This window comes from Natrix helvetica, assembly GCF_964273705.1.
Source record: "Natrix helvetica genome assembly, chromosome: 4".
Taxonomy (NCBI): Eukaryota; Metazoa; Chordata; class Lepidosauria; order Squamata; family Natricidae; genus Natrix; species Natrix helvetica.
Genome location: NC_138550.1, coordinates 109,146,961 through 109,164,948, shown reverse-complemented (window position 1 = coordinate 109,164,948; position 17,988 = coordinate 109,146,961). Strand labels below are relative to the sequence as shown.

General features: G+C 41.7%; 1 protein-coding gene across 1 annotated transcript in view; it reads left to right on the top strand.

Annotated features, from left to right (window-relative positions):
* Positions 1–17,988, top strand: part of ZNF407 (zinc finger protein 407) — a 380,727-nt gene that overhangs the window by 228,930 nt on the left and 133,809 nt on the right. Inside the window, exon 5 of the mRNA XM_081951166.1 lies at positions 9,273–9,439. Within this exon, the coding sequence (XP_081807292.1) occupies positions 9,273–9,439 (167 nt within the window). The remainder of the gene's footprint in view (positions 1–9,272; positions 9,440–17,988) is intronic.

The window sequence follows — 17,988 nt, the reverse complement described above, 5'->3', positions numbered from 1 at the left end:
GGCAGGATCTCACCTGCCATCTTCAAGCGTGGGCTCAAAATGTGGGCTTAAAATGGGAGCGGACCAAGACTTACAGAAAGACGGCAGCTCCGTTCCCATTTTAAGCCCACATTTTGAGCCCACGCTTGAAGATGGCAGGTGAGATCCTGCCGAAACTTAATCTTACTGCTTGTGATGAGCTACAAATAGGGTGCTTTTCATAAATACTTTTGACAGTGACAGAAAGCTCTTCTCATTATCAGTGTTTTTCCTCCTCCATGTGTGTTTTAAGGAGAGTAGATATATCATAGTAATGTTGTATGACCCAGCGACATGAGGCCAGTCACCTGCACAAAAAACAATGGACCTCACTCAAACTAAGCTTGCTTTGTCAGCAGAGTAAAGCATACTGTATAGCCAAATTGGATCATTTCTGCATGCATCATTATGTTATCACATGCACTGTGTGACCATTGATTATAGGAACTTTGTGACCATTGATTATAGGAACTTAAGTAGAAGCAAATCCTAATCTGAAAACCTTTCATTTATATGCATTCACATATTACTCTAGTTTTCCTCTTAAAAAGTAGAATATGATTGCAAGACTGGATAACCATTTTATTAGAGTCCAAAAATAAATGTAGCAGATTATAGATTGCTGATTTGCTTCTTCAAAACAATACTGTTCAAAGAATCATTGCTTTCTGAGCTGTATATTTTTGTTCCTTCAGTACTGATCATTCATGGATACAAGAGTGCTATTTTATATTTGTCTGTCTGCCTGCCTATTATCTATCTATCTATCTATCTATCTATCATCTATCTATCTATCTATCTATCTATCTATCTATCTATCTATCTATCTATCTATCTATCTATCTATCTATCTACAGTATCTATTACATAGTGACATATAAATAACGTGCCAGAAAAAAAGTGGAATATATGTTGCTGTGGGGCCAAAACATGCCCATTGCTGTCCTAGAGGGTCAAAAGTGAGACAAGAACAAGGAAAAAGTCCTAATTGTCTCCTACTTTTCTATAGCTGAATCATAATCATACATGATAATTGACTGACAGGTTGACTGATAAAGAATGACTCCTCCAACTGCTTCTTTCCAGCTTTGTTGTAAATTAGTCAGTCATATTTCAAAAATAAAGCAAGCTGTTCAGATCTCACTGTGAGATAGATAGATGGATGGATGGATGGAGGGAGGGAGGGAGGGAGGCAGGCAGGCAGGCAGGCAGGCAGGCAGGCACTCCCCCCTCCTCCAAAATAGCTACTCACAGTCAATATACTACTGTTCAATTGGACTATTGAGTCCAATAATCAACAGAATCAAGTCCCCAAACAGGAAGAAAGGCAAAGTCAACAAACCCAGTGCAGAGGTTGTAAAACAAGCCACAATCCAGAGTCAGAGTCCACAAAATAAAGCTATAGAAATCCAGTGGCTGAAACACTAAGTCCAGAAGTCAACGTTTTCAAAAGTCAGGTTTCCAAAAATCAGGGAAAAACAAATAGTTGTTCCTGACGAAGTTACCTCCCCGCAGCCTCTGGTTAAGTCATCCAGAGCCAGGTGTTCCTTGTGAGGAAGAGCAGGGCAGCTTCCTTGTGAGCACCCTCCCTGACCTCCTCTGAGCTTCCCTCTGCTCTACTCTGTGCCCCCGGATTGGGTAGAGGAGACAGGTATTCCTTGTGAGAGGGGATCTGTTGTCTCTCATCACTGCTGCTCATCTGCGGCTGATCCTTCCCTGCATTCATGAAAGCAGATAGCTCCCTGTCCAGTTGACCACTTACTCCAATGCTAAAGGGGCCTGGATCAGTATCATCCTCAGCTCTTGGACTCTCCAGGCGTTCAAGGGGAGACGTGCCACCCCCATTGGATGACCCTGGTTCCGACTCTCCTTCTTTGTACAAATCAGGTTCTACCAGGGCCATGACAGGTCATAAAATCATGTTGGTCACGTGGGTGACCTACTTTACAACCCTCACAATTTATAACTATAAGAGGCAGGCACCATTCCAATCATAAATGGAGGATCAGCTGCACTAAGGGCTTAATATTCAAGTATAGTAAATTACATTTTCATAAGACATAGCGGTGGGTTTCTACCAGTTTAGACCAGTTCGGCCAAACTGGTAGTGGTTTGGCGGCCTGGGTCACTGAAACCGGCAGCGACCCAGGCCTCTCATGCCCCCGAACTGGTTCTCCCGACAGCACCATAGGCACTGTCATCTTGTTTTTTGTCTCTGCGCATGCACAGAGCAATTTTTATTGCACTGCACATGCACACACAGCATGCATCAAGTACACGTATGCGTGCATGGCGCAGGCATGAGCAACATGGCAGTAGAGACTGCTGGAACCCACCCCTGAGCCATAAGCTATCAATTGTGAAATAACTTTGCCAGCCAATACTACTAACCTAAAAAAAAAAAACCTAAGAAGATTTGGATGTAGCTACTGTTTAGAATTAAAGATCACCAGGAAAGTGTAGAAATACAAAATACATTATGAAGTTGAAAGTACATCCCAAAGGATGGCAGAAAACCACTTCTGCGCTGCTGCCAAGAAAACTACATGGACATGTCAATGAAATCACCAGGAATCAATCTTAGTGTTAGTTTTTGCCTTCCCAATTCAGTTATCATCTGCCAGGTTTGCTTCCTGAGATGCTTAAGGTGACAACCCCTGACTACATTTTCTTACTAGCAAATGTGTGAGCTCAATACTTGCAGCTGTATTCAACCAATGAAATACATCTGCCACTGTCTTGGGACTGAAAAAGCAGTAATATGTGGCTGTAACGAATATCACATTTTTAATTTAAAATAGGTGGAATCAGGGGCGAGGTGAGCTGTTTGTCATATAGAAGCACGTTTTAGTTAAATGCGAAATAGAGGAATACTTAGACAATATTGTTTTTTTTTAAAAAAAAACTCCAGGTATAATTAACACAATTGCTTGGATATGATGAATGCCTGTAGGTGGATGTGAAGTTCTATATCTACGTGTGAATGAATGGATTTAATTGGTAGATAAATTGCCAGAAGAGCAAATCAATCAACTATGAAAGAGTGGGTAGTTGATTACATTAGCCTGCTGTTTTCAACCAGTGAACATGGGATGAGGAAGAACCAGGTGCATGTACAAATGTCAATTTACCTTAGCCTAATAGTCTGAAACAACACATCTATAGCATGGTGGAAATGTCACAGTGTCACTTTCTGTTGTTGGAGATACTCAGATAAGAACCGAGGAAAATTTAGAATGTTTTTTTAGAGTAAAGTACCTTGTAATAAAGGATTAAAATCAAACTGAGGATTGGTTTATAGTTCAAGTCTTCATATTTTATATTGTAGCTTTTTATTAAATTATCCACATGTAAATAGATGACTATGTATTTGAGCTGAAATAGAATTTGGAAGACTGTAAGGTTGGATTTTGAAGAGAGATAAACTCCTTTTGCTTTGTAAATTTTAGATTGCTTGTGAGGTAATGATATTGCCTATCCTCACGTCAAAGAAGTTTGTTTCTAATGTGAGACAGATGAGTGGCCACATCTTTGAAGTTTTACTCATATCTTGGACCAAGATAATAAAACTACTGGACCATTGAATTGTTGAATAAATAAATCCTTTTCATAAGAAGATCAAGTAAAAACTGGGAACTTGGAGAGAGCTTGATTCTCTGTAAGAAGTCTGTAGTATTATGATAACCATAGCCCCAAGCTAAGTTATTTCATTTGTCTAATTTAGTAATCTACCTACAATTCTAGAAAAGTGATTAATACAATCTAAAATTTTCTTTCTAAAAGAAGAAATGAAGTCAGGATTTTTCTCTAAGGTATTGTGAAAACCTTTGTATAAATTAATTTTTTTGGAAATGTTACATATTATGAATTTTGCATTAAATTTAAATTTAGTGAGTCTTAAATCATTTTTTTAAAGTGATGCCAATGTAGAAATGCTTAAGATGTTGAACTACATTCAAATCTGTAGCCTTGGAAACATACTGGGTAACTTTGAGTTAATTATTGTCTCTCAGTCTATCTTAACTATCAGGGTTGCTACTGCTGAGATTAATTGAATATCCCCATGCATAGTGTGTTTAAAGGTTTGTGAACCTTTTTGAATTTCAATATTTCTGGGTAAACAAGACCTAAAATGTGATCTGTTCTTTACTAAAACTCCTAAAACTAGATAAGGAGAATCTAATTTAAATAAATGAACCTGATTAAATAAATGAATTATTAAATAAATAAATGAATTAAATAACTAAATAAATGATAGCAGTTGTTCCAATATCTAAGGGACTGCTACAAAGAAGGGAGGGTCAACCTATTCTCCAAAGCACCTGAACGTAGGACAAGAAGCAATGGATGAAAACTAATCAAGGCGAGGACCAACCTAGAAATAAAGAGAAATTTCCTGACAGTTAAAACAATTAAATCAATGGAATGACTTGCTTTGGAAGGTGTGGGTGCTCCAACACTGGAGGTTTTTAAAGGAAGAGATTGGACAGCCATTTCTTTGAAGTGATATAAAGTCCGAGCAGGAAGTTGGACTAGAAGAGCTCCAAAATCACTTTCAACTCTGTTATTCTAGAATTCTGAATCAAAAACATACTTGGCAGACTTTTAATTGCATTAACACTGATAGACCAGATTCATAAGTCAATTATGAATTTTTTATTTTTTAAAATGTTGATTAATAGGTAATTTCCAAAAAGATTAGAAAGTTGTCCTTCAAATGTCTCTGGTGCAAACAAAATGGCTGATCCTGTCATCTCCTGGCACTCAAAACGTATGGAAGACTGCGAAGATCAGTCTTCCAGAGCACATGTGGGCAATCTCTCATTCTCCTTTTCCAGATTGATTCCAAGGAACCAGTCTAATCTCATAATTAAATATGTGGATGACCTTGGGAGGATAATGGGGAGAGATGCTACTTAGAAACAATTCAACAATAGAGGAGGGAGCCTCTAGTGGCTTAACACGCAGAGAAAGAAACTTAGGAAGGACCTGTCGTAGTTGATCAAGCATTAAAAGTAACAATGGGAAGTTTGAACCTTCAAGACTTGAATGATTCTGTACATTTAGCCTTACAATAAAATAGAATTAACTCATAAATTGTATTGTCTGGTTTACACGGGAGGGCTAACAACTCGATGTTTTACTAATTGATAAAACGTTACATATTTTCTACCCACTGCATTGTGGTAAGTAGTTTTATCTGCAATACAATAATTCTTTATTTTCCTATATTAGAATATTTGAGGAAGAATCTAGCAGTGACAGTGTTGGATTAGATGGGCATGGAGAACATATTCATTTATAGCACTAATCTGTTGCAGGACAATTGGGGCTCCTTGGCAAATCATTATTTTTGGCTTAAACTACCTCACATTATTACTGAGCATTTTAAAAGTCATTCTCAAATCCTGCAGTTTCATTTTGTTTATACACTAAGAAGTTAGTGTAATTTGCTTCAATATCTCACTATCATGTGGTGAATTACAGAGTCACTGTCAGTATTTACTCTGACTTTGCTGTTTTGTCATTTTAAAGAGAGTCTTTCAACCTTACTTGAACATTTTTATTATATGTGAATAATCGAGCACGCTTTGGGGTTCAGGAGGTGTAATACTGTTAAATGTGCATCTTGGAAGATCTAAAAAAATGAAGGATTTATATTACCCTTCATAAAGTTGCATGACAGTCAAGAAAAACTGTTTGTTAAAAGATAGCATCTGTTTAACCTGCTTATTTATTTCTTGTAGTTGAAGGTTAGAATGATAATAAATATATAAGGAAATAAGTAGATAGGAAATGTAGCTTAGAAATAAGATCCATGTCACGCTTTTGAAATGTGAAATACATGAAGACCTGACAGATGTGATTTTTATGGTGAATTTGGAAGTATTTAGCTGTATATATCATTTGCTAGTGCCAACAATCAACAATCAACTGATAAAGTAATTTGAAATTTTGAAGCAGTATGTGTGCTTACAAACATACATACACACACACATGCATATATCATTTTTATTTTTATCTTATATGTGCCTGTAAATACTTTTAGTGGTAAATTTAGTAATTGCTTAACGTAGCTGTAACTGCAATCTTATACAGAAGAAATCTTTATTTAGATTGCATTGTGCACTTTATGCGAAATACTTGTTAATGTTTTAAACAAGTAATGTTAATGTTTGTCTGGAGAGTAGTATCAAACTGATCGTTTTAAGCAACATATAAAAAAATAGATTAGTTTTCTGACTTTATGAAGAAAATGCAATAATATGACAAAACCCCAAAACTGACATTTTTTTTTCAAGCCTGCAAAGCCTGAATTGTCATTTTCAAAGGCAGGTTACCACCAGAATCATAGCAATTCGTGTGGTGATCTAGACTGAGCAATTAGAGCCTTGATTTAAGCTTTTGTTCACTCTTGGATGCATATTGTTTCTGGCAAATCATCCAGGAACATTATAATGTAATATTTCCTCCATGCCTCTTATATATTACAAACACATTTGACAACAGAGGTTTCAATCATAAATTGGCTTTCAAAATTAAACAACTGTTTAATGGAAATCAGCTATTCATTCAATCTTAATCTGCTCTTGTTTTACTATATATACTTCTTAAGTACTCTGTTCCTGACCTTGTTTTATATTTCCTCTAACATATCCATCACTCTCATATACAGTAAAAAGTAAGCAGAACCATATTCTTATTCGCTCACTTTTTCCCTTTTTCCAATAAACATTAGTTCCTTACAATGGAAGGATTCTATTGTATTCTATCAACTGCATTCTATCAACTGTACCACATCTTAAAATTTCTCCATTTATTTTCCCATTTTCAGTTAACACTCTTCCAAGGTACACATACATACCTTATAGCTCTATTTTTTGCCACTCATCTATAACAATCAATTGTTCACTCCATTTTTTCCTCATGAGCACACTACTTGGGCTTTGATTACATTTCATTGCAGATCTGTGCTCCTAATTTTATCATGACATCAGTCAAGGTTTGGCTGCAAATCACTTAGGTTTTAGCCAATGCATGGCATTGTGTACTCACGAATGTATACATACGTTTCAAATTTCATGCATTACTTTTGCCATATCCAACAACTTACCTTCAACTCTATACTTGTAGAAAATAATTCAAACCAATTCACATGATCATCACATGATTTATAGCATTTGTTTTACTTCCACTTGTTGGCATATCACTGCCATTCCAAAAAGAGCTCTACAGCATTCCTTCTAGTAATCCCTCACTTCAGTTTTATTCAAAATAATATCAGCATTATCTTAAATTCTTTTTCACCTGCTGGGGACTGTTCATTTATTCTTCACCCAGCTATCAAACAACTTTTTATTTCCGTCAAAAAATGCCATTTCTTCCCTAGTATTTCATTCATTAATCCTTATTCTTTATCATTCATTCTTACATCCCAAATCACAGTCTCATATGTGGATTGATCATCACCTAATGGAGTACTATATTTTGACACCTATCAGGGCTTTAGTCAGTAGAGGACTTATCCCCACAGTCTGCTTCCCATGGTGCGGTGTTGCTCCAGTAACTCTTTGCTGAAGGAAGTTTGCTGAAGTTTGTGATGAAGTTTCCATTTGGCGTCCAACCTAGTATAGCAGTCTGAAGATAGACTGTGGGATTCCACCATGAAAACAGTGTTTCCTATCTTATCTTGACACCAGACAATTATCAGTGAATGAAGGAGATTGGCAAAATGCCTGTTGTAGGACTATCTTTTCCTATCTGGCCACTATCTCCAGTCTCATCTGTTCTGGGACTGTTGAAGAAGTGCCCACAAAACTCTTTTGTTTCCTTTCCTTTATTTGTGAGGTTTGGTCAGGAGATTATTACCCTCAAGGATAGTCAAGATCAATATTTCCATTTGTAAAAAAAGCCGATCTTTGCCCAGCACTTTTTTCTGTGAACAGATCATCAGCTGATTTAAGGCTTTGATAACAACCAGTTTATATTCCCAAACATTATCTTGGGTACTTCTCTGTTCCCAAACAATTAACAACCTGATGGAATGTGTAAACCTCTCGTACTGGTTCTTCTGTCTGGAAAGTCAAGACCATCCCTAGGCATGATTTCTTCACTACTGAAATATTTGTGGAATTGCCGTTGAAAAGTATTTGTATTGGAGGTTCAACTGATTCAAAAAAGCAGGAAAAAAATACCAATGCTAGTTTTTTGTGAGCTGCACTGGCCACTAACATAACCTCAGGTTCAGTTTAATATGTTGTTTTTTGGTTTGCTTGCTTGCTTTAAAAAAAAACCTTAAAGGAAATATCTTGGGCTTTGTTTACATTAAAGAGTAGCTCACACCCTACCAATGCCTCAGAACCCTTTTAGATAAACTAGATAATCTTACCATCATGAAGTGATACCAATGCCCTCTAGGAACATAGCTTTTTCTATTAAAGCTCCATGGTAGAAGTCCACCCCATTTACGAGAACACTCAACTGGACTTGAGCATTGGAACAAATATAACTCCCCCACCTCCAAATAACTTCCTTCCTCCTTCCCTTTGCTTGAGTGAACTTTGATCGTTAAACCTCTTGCACTTTGTAACTGTGAGCAGGACTACTTTTGGTACGGTTTTATTCCTTAATTGCGGACATGTTTTAAACGGTAAACCACTTCCAATTCAGCCTTTTGAGGTCGTTTCCAAGAAGGGCCTGAACCTCTCAAGAAATGCCAGCAGACCTTTTGCAATCCCCTTTAAGACTTACTGGGAGAAGGGGGGAAGCAAGGGGAGTGCTTTTCTGTTTACTATGGTAACAGGGTTATTACAAGTAGTATTTCACCTCCCCACTGCAGTAACAGCAGCCTGGCATGGAGCAGTGTGATTGTCTGAGTAGTTTAGTATGGATAGCTTTTCATTTAGCCTTTGCTCTGACAGCCCATGCTCGGATAAGTGGTGTAGGCCTGTACAGGTGAAATCTATTCTCACATTTGCCTCAGGGGTGAGTGGACTGTAACAGAATTTTTCAAACCCATTGGGCCCAACCGCAAAGCAGAGAATAAATGGCTGAAGTGCCAAGTCTCGACAGAAAAATCAATGCCTGGTTATACAGACATGACAGACCAGGTCTGCAATTCTCTTCATGAAACTCTGTGCGTTTAGCACAGTTCGAGTTTAAAACATGCTTCTTTTTGGGGGGGGTCAGTTTGGGGGTGTTGCATGCATGTGGTTAATTCTCCCCCCCTTTCTTGATTTTCTCCTTGTACACAGGAAATTTACCTGCCCCTTGTGCAATCGCAGTTTCACAGAGAAGTGGGCCATGAACAATCATATGAAACTTCACACAGGAGAGAAGCCCTATAAGTGCACATGGCCAACTTGCCATTATTCCTTCCTCACCGCATCAGCCATGAAAGATCACTATCGGACCCATACAGGTTTGGTTACACTTTTTTTCCCTCACTTGAAATGGGCGGGGAAGAGGCTATCTATGGCTGGTCTTGGAAGTAAAAAAGAAAGCTGGGATTCAAGATATGCCTTTTACTTCGGAACTATTAAGGCACAGTTGCTATTCTTGAATAGACACTATCGGGTTCTTTCTCTGTAACATCTCTACAATTCCCCAATAATGAAAGTGCAAAGAGAAAGAAACTATTAGGTTCCCCAGGGTATATCTGTACCTTTTAAATGGCTGGAAATGTAAACACTTACCTTGTTCAGAACTACAATTCATAGTATTCATGGTCATAATTACTGCTCCTTGCTGACTGAAAAATTGGGGACTAAAGTTCAACATTTCTAAAGAAGACCATATCAGAAGGAGGTTTAGATTTTTTTAAAAAAATTGCTAATCATATTTTTCAATCCAAGGTCCTATGCCTTGAAATCATATTTAAAATAAAATAGGTTTGCTTTCATGGTATTTTGTTAGGAGAAGAAGCTACCTATGGTATATTTTATAATGCTCATATTAATGTAATAATGCTACTATTAGAATATATACATATCTTCAGTTAACTGCTGTGAATAAGTACAACTTCTGTGAATAAGATCTATTTCATTTAAAAGCACAAGTGCCTGCATCTGGAAGTGCAATGATTTCATCATGCAACTAAGTTGATTCAAAAGGCTGAGTTACACAATCGTTATGTATGCTGTTGATTAGTGAAATCCAGTTTAGATACAAATATGTATCAAATTAAAAAGAGAAAATATTGCCTAAACTGATGGACCTTTAGGAACTAAGTAATAGCAAATGCTGCTGGGAAATGATTACTTGTCCTGCATGTTAATTTTCATTGTATATTGGCTTTTACTGTAATGAGTAAAGCAGAGATATATGTTATATTTAAACAAATGAATAAATATACGAAGGACAGATTGCAGTAAGAAAAATGAGCTAAATCTTTCTATATGAACCAGCTGTAACTGAAATATTATTCATTATTTGATACCAGCTGCTTCCAAGAATGCTGAGGCTGCATTCATTTTAAAGCAATATGGTTAAAGTTTAAATTAATGCCTTAATAAAAATCAGATTAATATAACAAAAGATGCTCAGTTTACTACAGCAGGAAGAAATATAATCGTTGTACCTTTGTTTTAAACTTGCCAGAACAAAGATTCCAATGAAGATCTTAAAAGTCTTTAATATTAACCCAAAATAATATTAGCCACAAAAACAATTCTTTAAGGATAATATTATAATTGTGCTGTAACATGCAATCTAATGAGATAAGGAAAACACAGAAAGGCATCTGAGATTACAGCAGTAACATGTTGAAACTGTAAGATACGAGACAAATCATCTTAAAATCAAAATTCTCTAGGCATATTGTGAGAAGATGAAACAGTGTTTCATTAAATTAAAAAAAAAATCCTGAAAAGATTTTACAATTTTCTGAAAATGAAATGAGTTGTTGCTAGAAATTATAGGTTAAAAGTTCTTTCAAGGCAGTTTGTAGGGAGCCTGGGCCTCCTTAGCTTCCTTGACAAGGGTGTTGACGATTTAAGGTCTCCAGCCTGCCCTGAGAGATCACTTATATCGAACAGCAGATGAAAAGCCAGTGCAGATGTAATTTATCGTCGGCGTTTCCTTCTAAAGAATAATTGTGGAGACTTGGTTAGATCAATAATATGGATTTTTGTTGTTAGGTCTTGTAGTCTGCACCATAATGAGAGATAGGGGACAGTGGCTGTTTTCTAATGGAAAATAAAGGATTGGTTTCCGTGTCTTTCTACATTTGAATGCAAAGTGGCACACTTGAAACTAATTCAAGTTGTTAAGAAAAGAACCATTTTCTATTACATTCCTGATATCATATAAACATGGCATGTTAGATCAGCTCCCTGTACCCCAAGTGATATATTGCTCCTTGGATCCATCTCAAAGTCTAAAGGTTGTAATTCCTAGAAGAAGAATGAATGTTTGTTAATGTATGGTTAAAGACGGAAATCACATGCAGTGTATCCTCTGACATACATAAATGCAGGTAGAATTACATCTAGTAACTGCTAGGCTTATATACGTGCCTGTGTGCAAACTAGCAAACTTTCAGTAGCATCCAAGCAAAACTAACTCTGAAGCACAAAGGAAATAATGGAAGATAAAATAAAATAACTGCTATCCCCACCCATCCACAAATTTATTTATATACCTGGAATGAATAATCAAAAAATAGTAAATGCCATCACATTTCTTGAAATTCTTGAAAGCCCAGTAGAATTTTTTCTTCCTCTCAGTCAATCAAGAAAATTCTACTGGGATCTCCTTTGAATTAAAACTATAGAATGTATGGTATATAAAGAACATAGGTAGGTGGCATACTAGGTACAGTTTTGTTTGGATTCCTGATAGTATATTAAATATGTTTTTGTTCATTCACAACTGGTAGTGGAGAACTAAGATAAAATTCTACGTGCCGTTGCTTGTTAAAGGAAGAAAATGCTACTTCAATCAGACTTTCCCACCCTGGAAATAAAATAAAAGAAATCCTTGATTAAATGAATTGCAGTTCAGAATCAAGTGTGTGTCTTAATTGGAGTTATTGTCTAGACCAGGGGTGTCCAAACTTGGGAACTTTAAGACTTGTGGATTTCAACTCCCAGAATTCCCCAGCCAGCCATGCTGGCTGGGGAATTCTGGGAGTTGAAGTCAACAAGTCTTAAAGTTCCCAAGTTTGGACACCCCTGGTCTAGATAGTTCATAGGATTTGTGTTTCTATCTGAGTAGTACTCAATTATATACCTACATTTGTGTTCCTACCTTTCTTTCCATTTGGTATCTGAGGAAATTCAAATGCCAGCAGAAAGCAAAATGGTAGGAAAAAAAATCAGAGGAAAAATAGGCATTTCCAAAGGATTGTTTTTTTTCCTGGAGGATCTTTTGAGTTTTACTCCAGTATTAATAAATTGAAAATCAACTTGCTTGCAATTGCAGTTTCTGGAAATAAAAGTTTCAGTTTTCAATCTTCTTATTTGTATATTTTGTGTTTGTTTTGGTAGAGACTAGCTTTTTCTTTTTAACCAGCACTAGAAATAATATCAGCCCTGCCCAAGTGAGCCCAATTGCAGCACATTCATGAAAAACATTTATAAGGATGTGATACTAAGCAACCAGCTCTGACCTTTATGCATTGGAAAGGACAATCATCTTATAGGATGATTTGTTCGTCTGTTTCGCTTTCTTATGTATGTACATTGATAAGTATTTTGCTCAGTAAAGTTCTGTTCTTGATAATAATAATAATAATAATAATTTAAATTTATTAGCCGCTCCCTTTCCGAATAGGACTCGGGGCGGCGTACAATGGAGTAAAAAACATATAACATTTACATAAATCCATGACATACATAAGTACATAGACACACATGTTCGGAGGAGGTTAACAGATACAATACATAGACAATTAAAAACCATTAAAATACCCTAATTATAAAACCCCATGTACAATCCAAATTCAAAATGTTAAAAACAGACAGTCAGGAGGGATACGAGAAAATTACGGTTGAGCCAGGCCAGATAGTTGGAAGAGGTGGGTCTTCAGTTGTACACGGAAGGAGCGGAGATCGGAAGTAATCCTGATGTCCCGGGGGAGGTCATTCCACAGGGCTGGGCCCATCACAGAGAAGGCTCTGCTCCTGGGTGTCGCCCCCCGACACTGTTTGGCGGTCGGCACCCGGAGAAGTCCCTCTCTGTGAGAGCGGATTGGTCGTAGGGATGTGTGGGGCAGGATGCGATCCTGCATGTAACTAGGCCCTGTGCCATGAAGCGCTTTAAAGATCATAATCAAGACCTTGAAACGCACTCGGTAGACCACAGGAAGCCAGTGCAGCTCGCGCAGGAGAGGTGTTACAGGGGAGAATCTAGTCCTCCCCATGATCACCCGCGCGGCCGCGTTCTGGACCAACTGTAGTCTCCGAGTGCATCTCAAAGGAAGCCCCATGTAGAGAGCATTGCAGTAGTCCAGGCGAGACGTCACCAGCGCATGGGTGACTGTGCGTAGGGCATCCCGGTCCAATAAGGGGCGCAATTGGCGCATCAGGCGAACCTGAAGGAACGCCCCCCTTGCCACGGCTGTTACATGGTCATCCATGGACAGCCGGGCATCCAGGAGGACGCCCAAATTGCGCACCTGTTCCATAGGGGCTAATTGCACGCCCCCAATGGCCAGAGATGGAAACACCTGGTTGAACCGGGGCGCCGGAAGCCACAGCCACTCCGTCTTGGAAGGGTTGAGTTTCAGTCGGTTGCCATCCATCCAGATCCGTACGGCCTCCAAACACCGGGACATCACTTCGATGGCCTCATTGGGGTGGTTTGGGGTGGAGGTGTATAGCTGAGTGTCATCAGCATACAGATGATATCCCACCCCAAAACCACGGATGATCTCGCCCAGCGGTTTCATGTATGTGTTGAACAGGAGAGGCGAGAGTACCGAACCCTGTGGCACTCCACATGTGAGAGGCCTCCGGGTCGATCTCTGCTCCCCTGCCAACACACGTTGCGTCCGGTCAGTGAGGTAGGAGCCAAACCACCGTAAAACGGTGCCCCTGACTCCCAGCCCCTCCAGCCGGTGCAACAGGATACCATGGTCGATGGTATCGAAAGCCGCCGAGAGGTCTAATAGGACCAGGATAGAGGAACAACCCCTATCTCTGGCCCGCCAGAGATCATCCACCAATGCGACCAAGGCCGTCTCCGTGCTGTGCCCGGGTCGGAAGCCGGACTGGCGCGGGTCTAGATAATCATTTTCCTCCAGGTGGCGTGGGAACTGCTGTACCACCACACTCTCTACAACCTTCGCTAAAAAAGGAAGGTTGGAGACTGGACGGTAATTGACTAGGTCCGTCGGGTCCAGGGAAGACTTCTTGAGCAGGGGTCTCACCACCGCCTCTTTCAAGGCGGCTGGTAGAGACCCCTCACCCAACGAAGTGTTCACTAGGACCAGGAGCCAGTCACGTGTAACCTCCCAGGATGCCAGTACAAGCCAGGAGGGACACGGGTCCAATAAACATGTGGTGGGTCGCAGACGTCCACGCAACCTGTCCAAATCCTCGATGGCAACCGAATCAAACTCCTCCCAAAGCGGACCCTCAAGACTCGCCACGGGCGTCTCTACTGAACCACTGAAGGGGGTCCATCCCATCCGGATTTGAGCGACTTTGTCATGTAGATAATTCCCAAACTCCTCTGCTCTACCCTGTAAAGGGGCTTCCCGCGGCCTCTCAAACAAGAGGGAGCGAGTCACCCGAAACAAGGCGGCAGGGCGGTTATCTGCAGACGCAATAAGGGCGGCGCAATGTTGACGTTTGGCCGCTCTTAATGCCACAAGGTACGTCCTCAAGTAGGCTCGTGCCTGTGCTCGGTCAGATTCGGAACGAGAGGATCTCCAACGACTCTCTAGGCGTCTCCTTTGGCGTTTCATCACCCTTAGCTCCTCGGTAAACCAGGGAGCCAGGGTGGTTCGTCGCCGCAGGAGAGGCCGCAAAGGCGCCACCCGGTCCAGGGCCCCGGTAGTCGCACTATTCCATGCGTCTACCAGGTCCTCCACTCGGGGGCGGGTCAAATCCACAGGAGGTGGCCCAAGCTCCGTCTGGAACCTATCTGGTTCCAACAGGCGCTTGGGGCGGAACCATCTAATACCTTCCGGTTCCGCCTCCTCGCGGTGTGGGGTAGCACCAGGGAAGTCCAGCCGGAGAAGATAGTGATCCGACCATGACAGGGGAGTAATGGCTAAGTCCCCTATTCCCTGATCACTCATCCACCGGCCTGAGACAAAAACAAGGTCCAGCGTGTGACCTCCCTCGTGAGTAGGGCCCTGAATTAACTGGGTCAGGTCCATGGCTGTCATGGAAGCCATGAACTCCCGAACCCCCTCAGACGCTTCTCCCATCGACGGCAGATTGAAATCCCCCATCACTATAAGGTTGGGGGTCTCAATCGCCACCGATGAGATCAGCTCAAGGAGTTCAGGCAGGGCCGCTGACGTATAGCGAGGAGCCAGGTATACTATCAGCAGGCCCAACTGCCTCCCTGGGCCCCATCTCACGACAAGGGACTCACACCCGGATGTCTGTGGCACGGTGAACTCTCTCGGCTCAAGGTCTTCCCGAATAATCACTGCTACCCCGCCGCCCCTCCCCTGGGCCCGAGGCTGATGAAATGCTCGATAACCTGGTGGGCACAATTCAACGAGGGGTAAACCTCCCTCGGAGCCCAACCAGGTCTCGGTTATTCCTGCGAGGTCCGGCTCCCCCTCCAAAATAAGTTCATGAATGAGGGGGGCCTTATTGACAACGGACCTCGCGTTGCATAACAGCAGTCTCAGGCCTGGGGCCTGTGGAACCTGACCACCTAGTATGCAGGGGTTGGTACAAACGACCGGGAATGATCAAAAACCCCGGTCTCCCAACCGACTGCGCGTTCTTAATGTGTCCTCGCACCTGCCCCTCCCCACGACCGTTGGTATCAAAGAGCCCTGTAATGGAATGTTATCCTCCCTTTCCTCACCCGCTCCGTTCCTTCCTCTTTCGACCACACCTAATTGCCTGGCTCTACTATCACTCCTGATCTGGTCCTTCCCCCCCCACCCTTAAAACCCTTTACAAATTTTAAAAAACAATTAACTAAAAAACCCCTTAATGCACGCTTCCTCCACCTCTCTGGGTTAACAAACCCGTCCTCGAGGTGGGCCCTTGAAAGGGCTGGAGGCCATGACTGCGAGAGGGGGGACTCTCGCAGTAGCAGCAGGTCTAGTCTCGAATAAAGCATAATAAAGGGCCAGCGCTCATCAAGTGGGTGCTGTCGATGTTAATGTAAGTTAGCCAAAACCACATACATCCAGATGAAACGGATGAAATAGTCCTGGTAGGGATAGGCAGATGGAAATAGTCCACATCGTAGATGAAGATGATGGGTTAATAATAATAATAATAACCAGCTGGTGAATATGGAAGCTTGGGCTGGAACTGAGACGAAGGCCGCAGTGGGTGGTAGAAATAGGTAGCCCTAGATGAGTGAGGGGGGTTGTAATCGCACGGGGGGGGGTACAGGGCAACCCTCCGCACAGGCCTCTGATGTACCACTAAGTCCATGGCCTGTGCTCCAGCGCCTCTGTCCCCGTGGCCTGCCTTCAGCACCAATCATGGATAGTCCTCGATCTGTCCAGCAACCCTCGGCCGTTTTTAGGCCTGGAGAAGCGTTCCGACCTCCCCGCGGCCTGCCTGTGGCCTACCTTCTGTTTTTTCCACTCCCTCCGGCGCCTCAGGCCTCGCTCTATTTTCCTTCTTCCCTCCGGCGCCTCGGGCTCCATCCGGGCCTTATTCTCCTCTCCGCGGCCCTCCCGCCGGTCTGAGTTTACCAAGACCGGCGCAATTCGGACCGCTCGGCTCTCCCACGACTCTCGACTCTCCCTTGGCTCTCCCTGGGTCGCCGCCATCCCGTCCCGGCTCTTTGGATCCTTAATTCTGTCCATTGGATCGCCGCCGCCTTCCAACCGTCCTCCGGCCTCCTCCGCCCCCCCGTTCAAGGCCTTGCCGCTTCTCCGCTCCGCTCCGCCCCGCACCAGCTGGTGCGCCATCTCCCTCGCTCCTGCCCGGGCAACCAGGCAACCAGACGGGCCAATTCGGGTCCCAGGCAGAAGGCAGGGTGGTCAGCCAACAGGAATTCCGACCCTCGGGATGAAAAAGAGGGTTGGCAGCATCCCCAGCCCGAAAGAGAGCTCCGCGCGAACGGAGCTCAGAGGTAAACCTCCATTCCCTCCGGAAGCTCCTCCTCCTCTTCCTCTTCCTGATGTTTCTGTTATCAACAAAGCTTTCTTGGATGGTTAGTTTTTCCAATGCAGCAAATTCCCCCATCCCATTGCAGCCTATTAATGCTGCTGAGATGCAACAGGGACTGAAGAGAAGGCACAGAGCTTCATGACAGGAAAAAAAAAAGAAAAAAAGCAAGAAATAGCAAATCTGAGAGCCCTCCTGAATCAAACGGAGGCCTGTCTAATAGAGCATTTATGGCTCATGCACTGGAAAGCCAGTTACCCTCAAGAATCTCATGAACAAGACACAAAGACAGCATTTCTCCACCATTGTGGTGGGCCCAGCAACTGATTATTCAGAAGCAAACTGTTTCACAGTCTAGCTCTTAGCTACGAGGAATATACCCTTTGATGTATTTAGCCTTCAAAGTGGAGGGGGAAATCACAGCATTTAGTAGTCTAGGAATTGGGACTGACTTAGAGATAGGGAGCTTAAATAAAAAACTGCAAAGTATGTTCAAGTACGAAATTAGTAGAGAGATTAAATGTGTTCGGGGACAAGATTCTGGAAGCATTAGAACTGGACAGGATGGACAGCTTAGTCCATCTGAGAGATGGGAAGGCTAAAATTGTGGTAAAAAGGTGGCATAATGGTCATCCTTAATTGACAGTGTCTTTCAAGCCAGTATTAACTGCTATGCTTCTAAATCTTGAAAATAAATATCAACTAA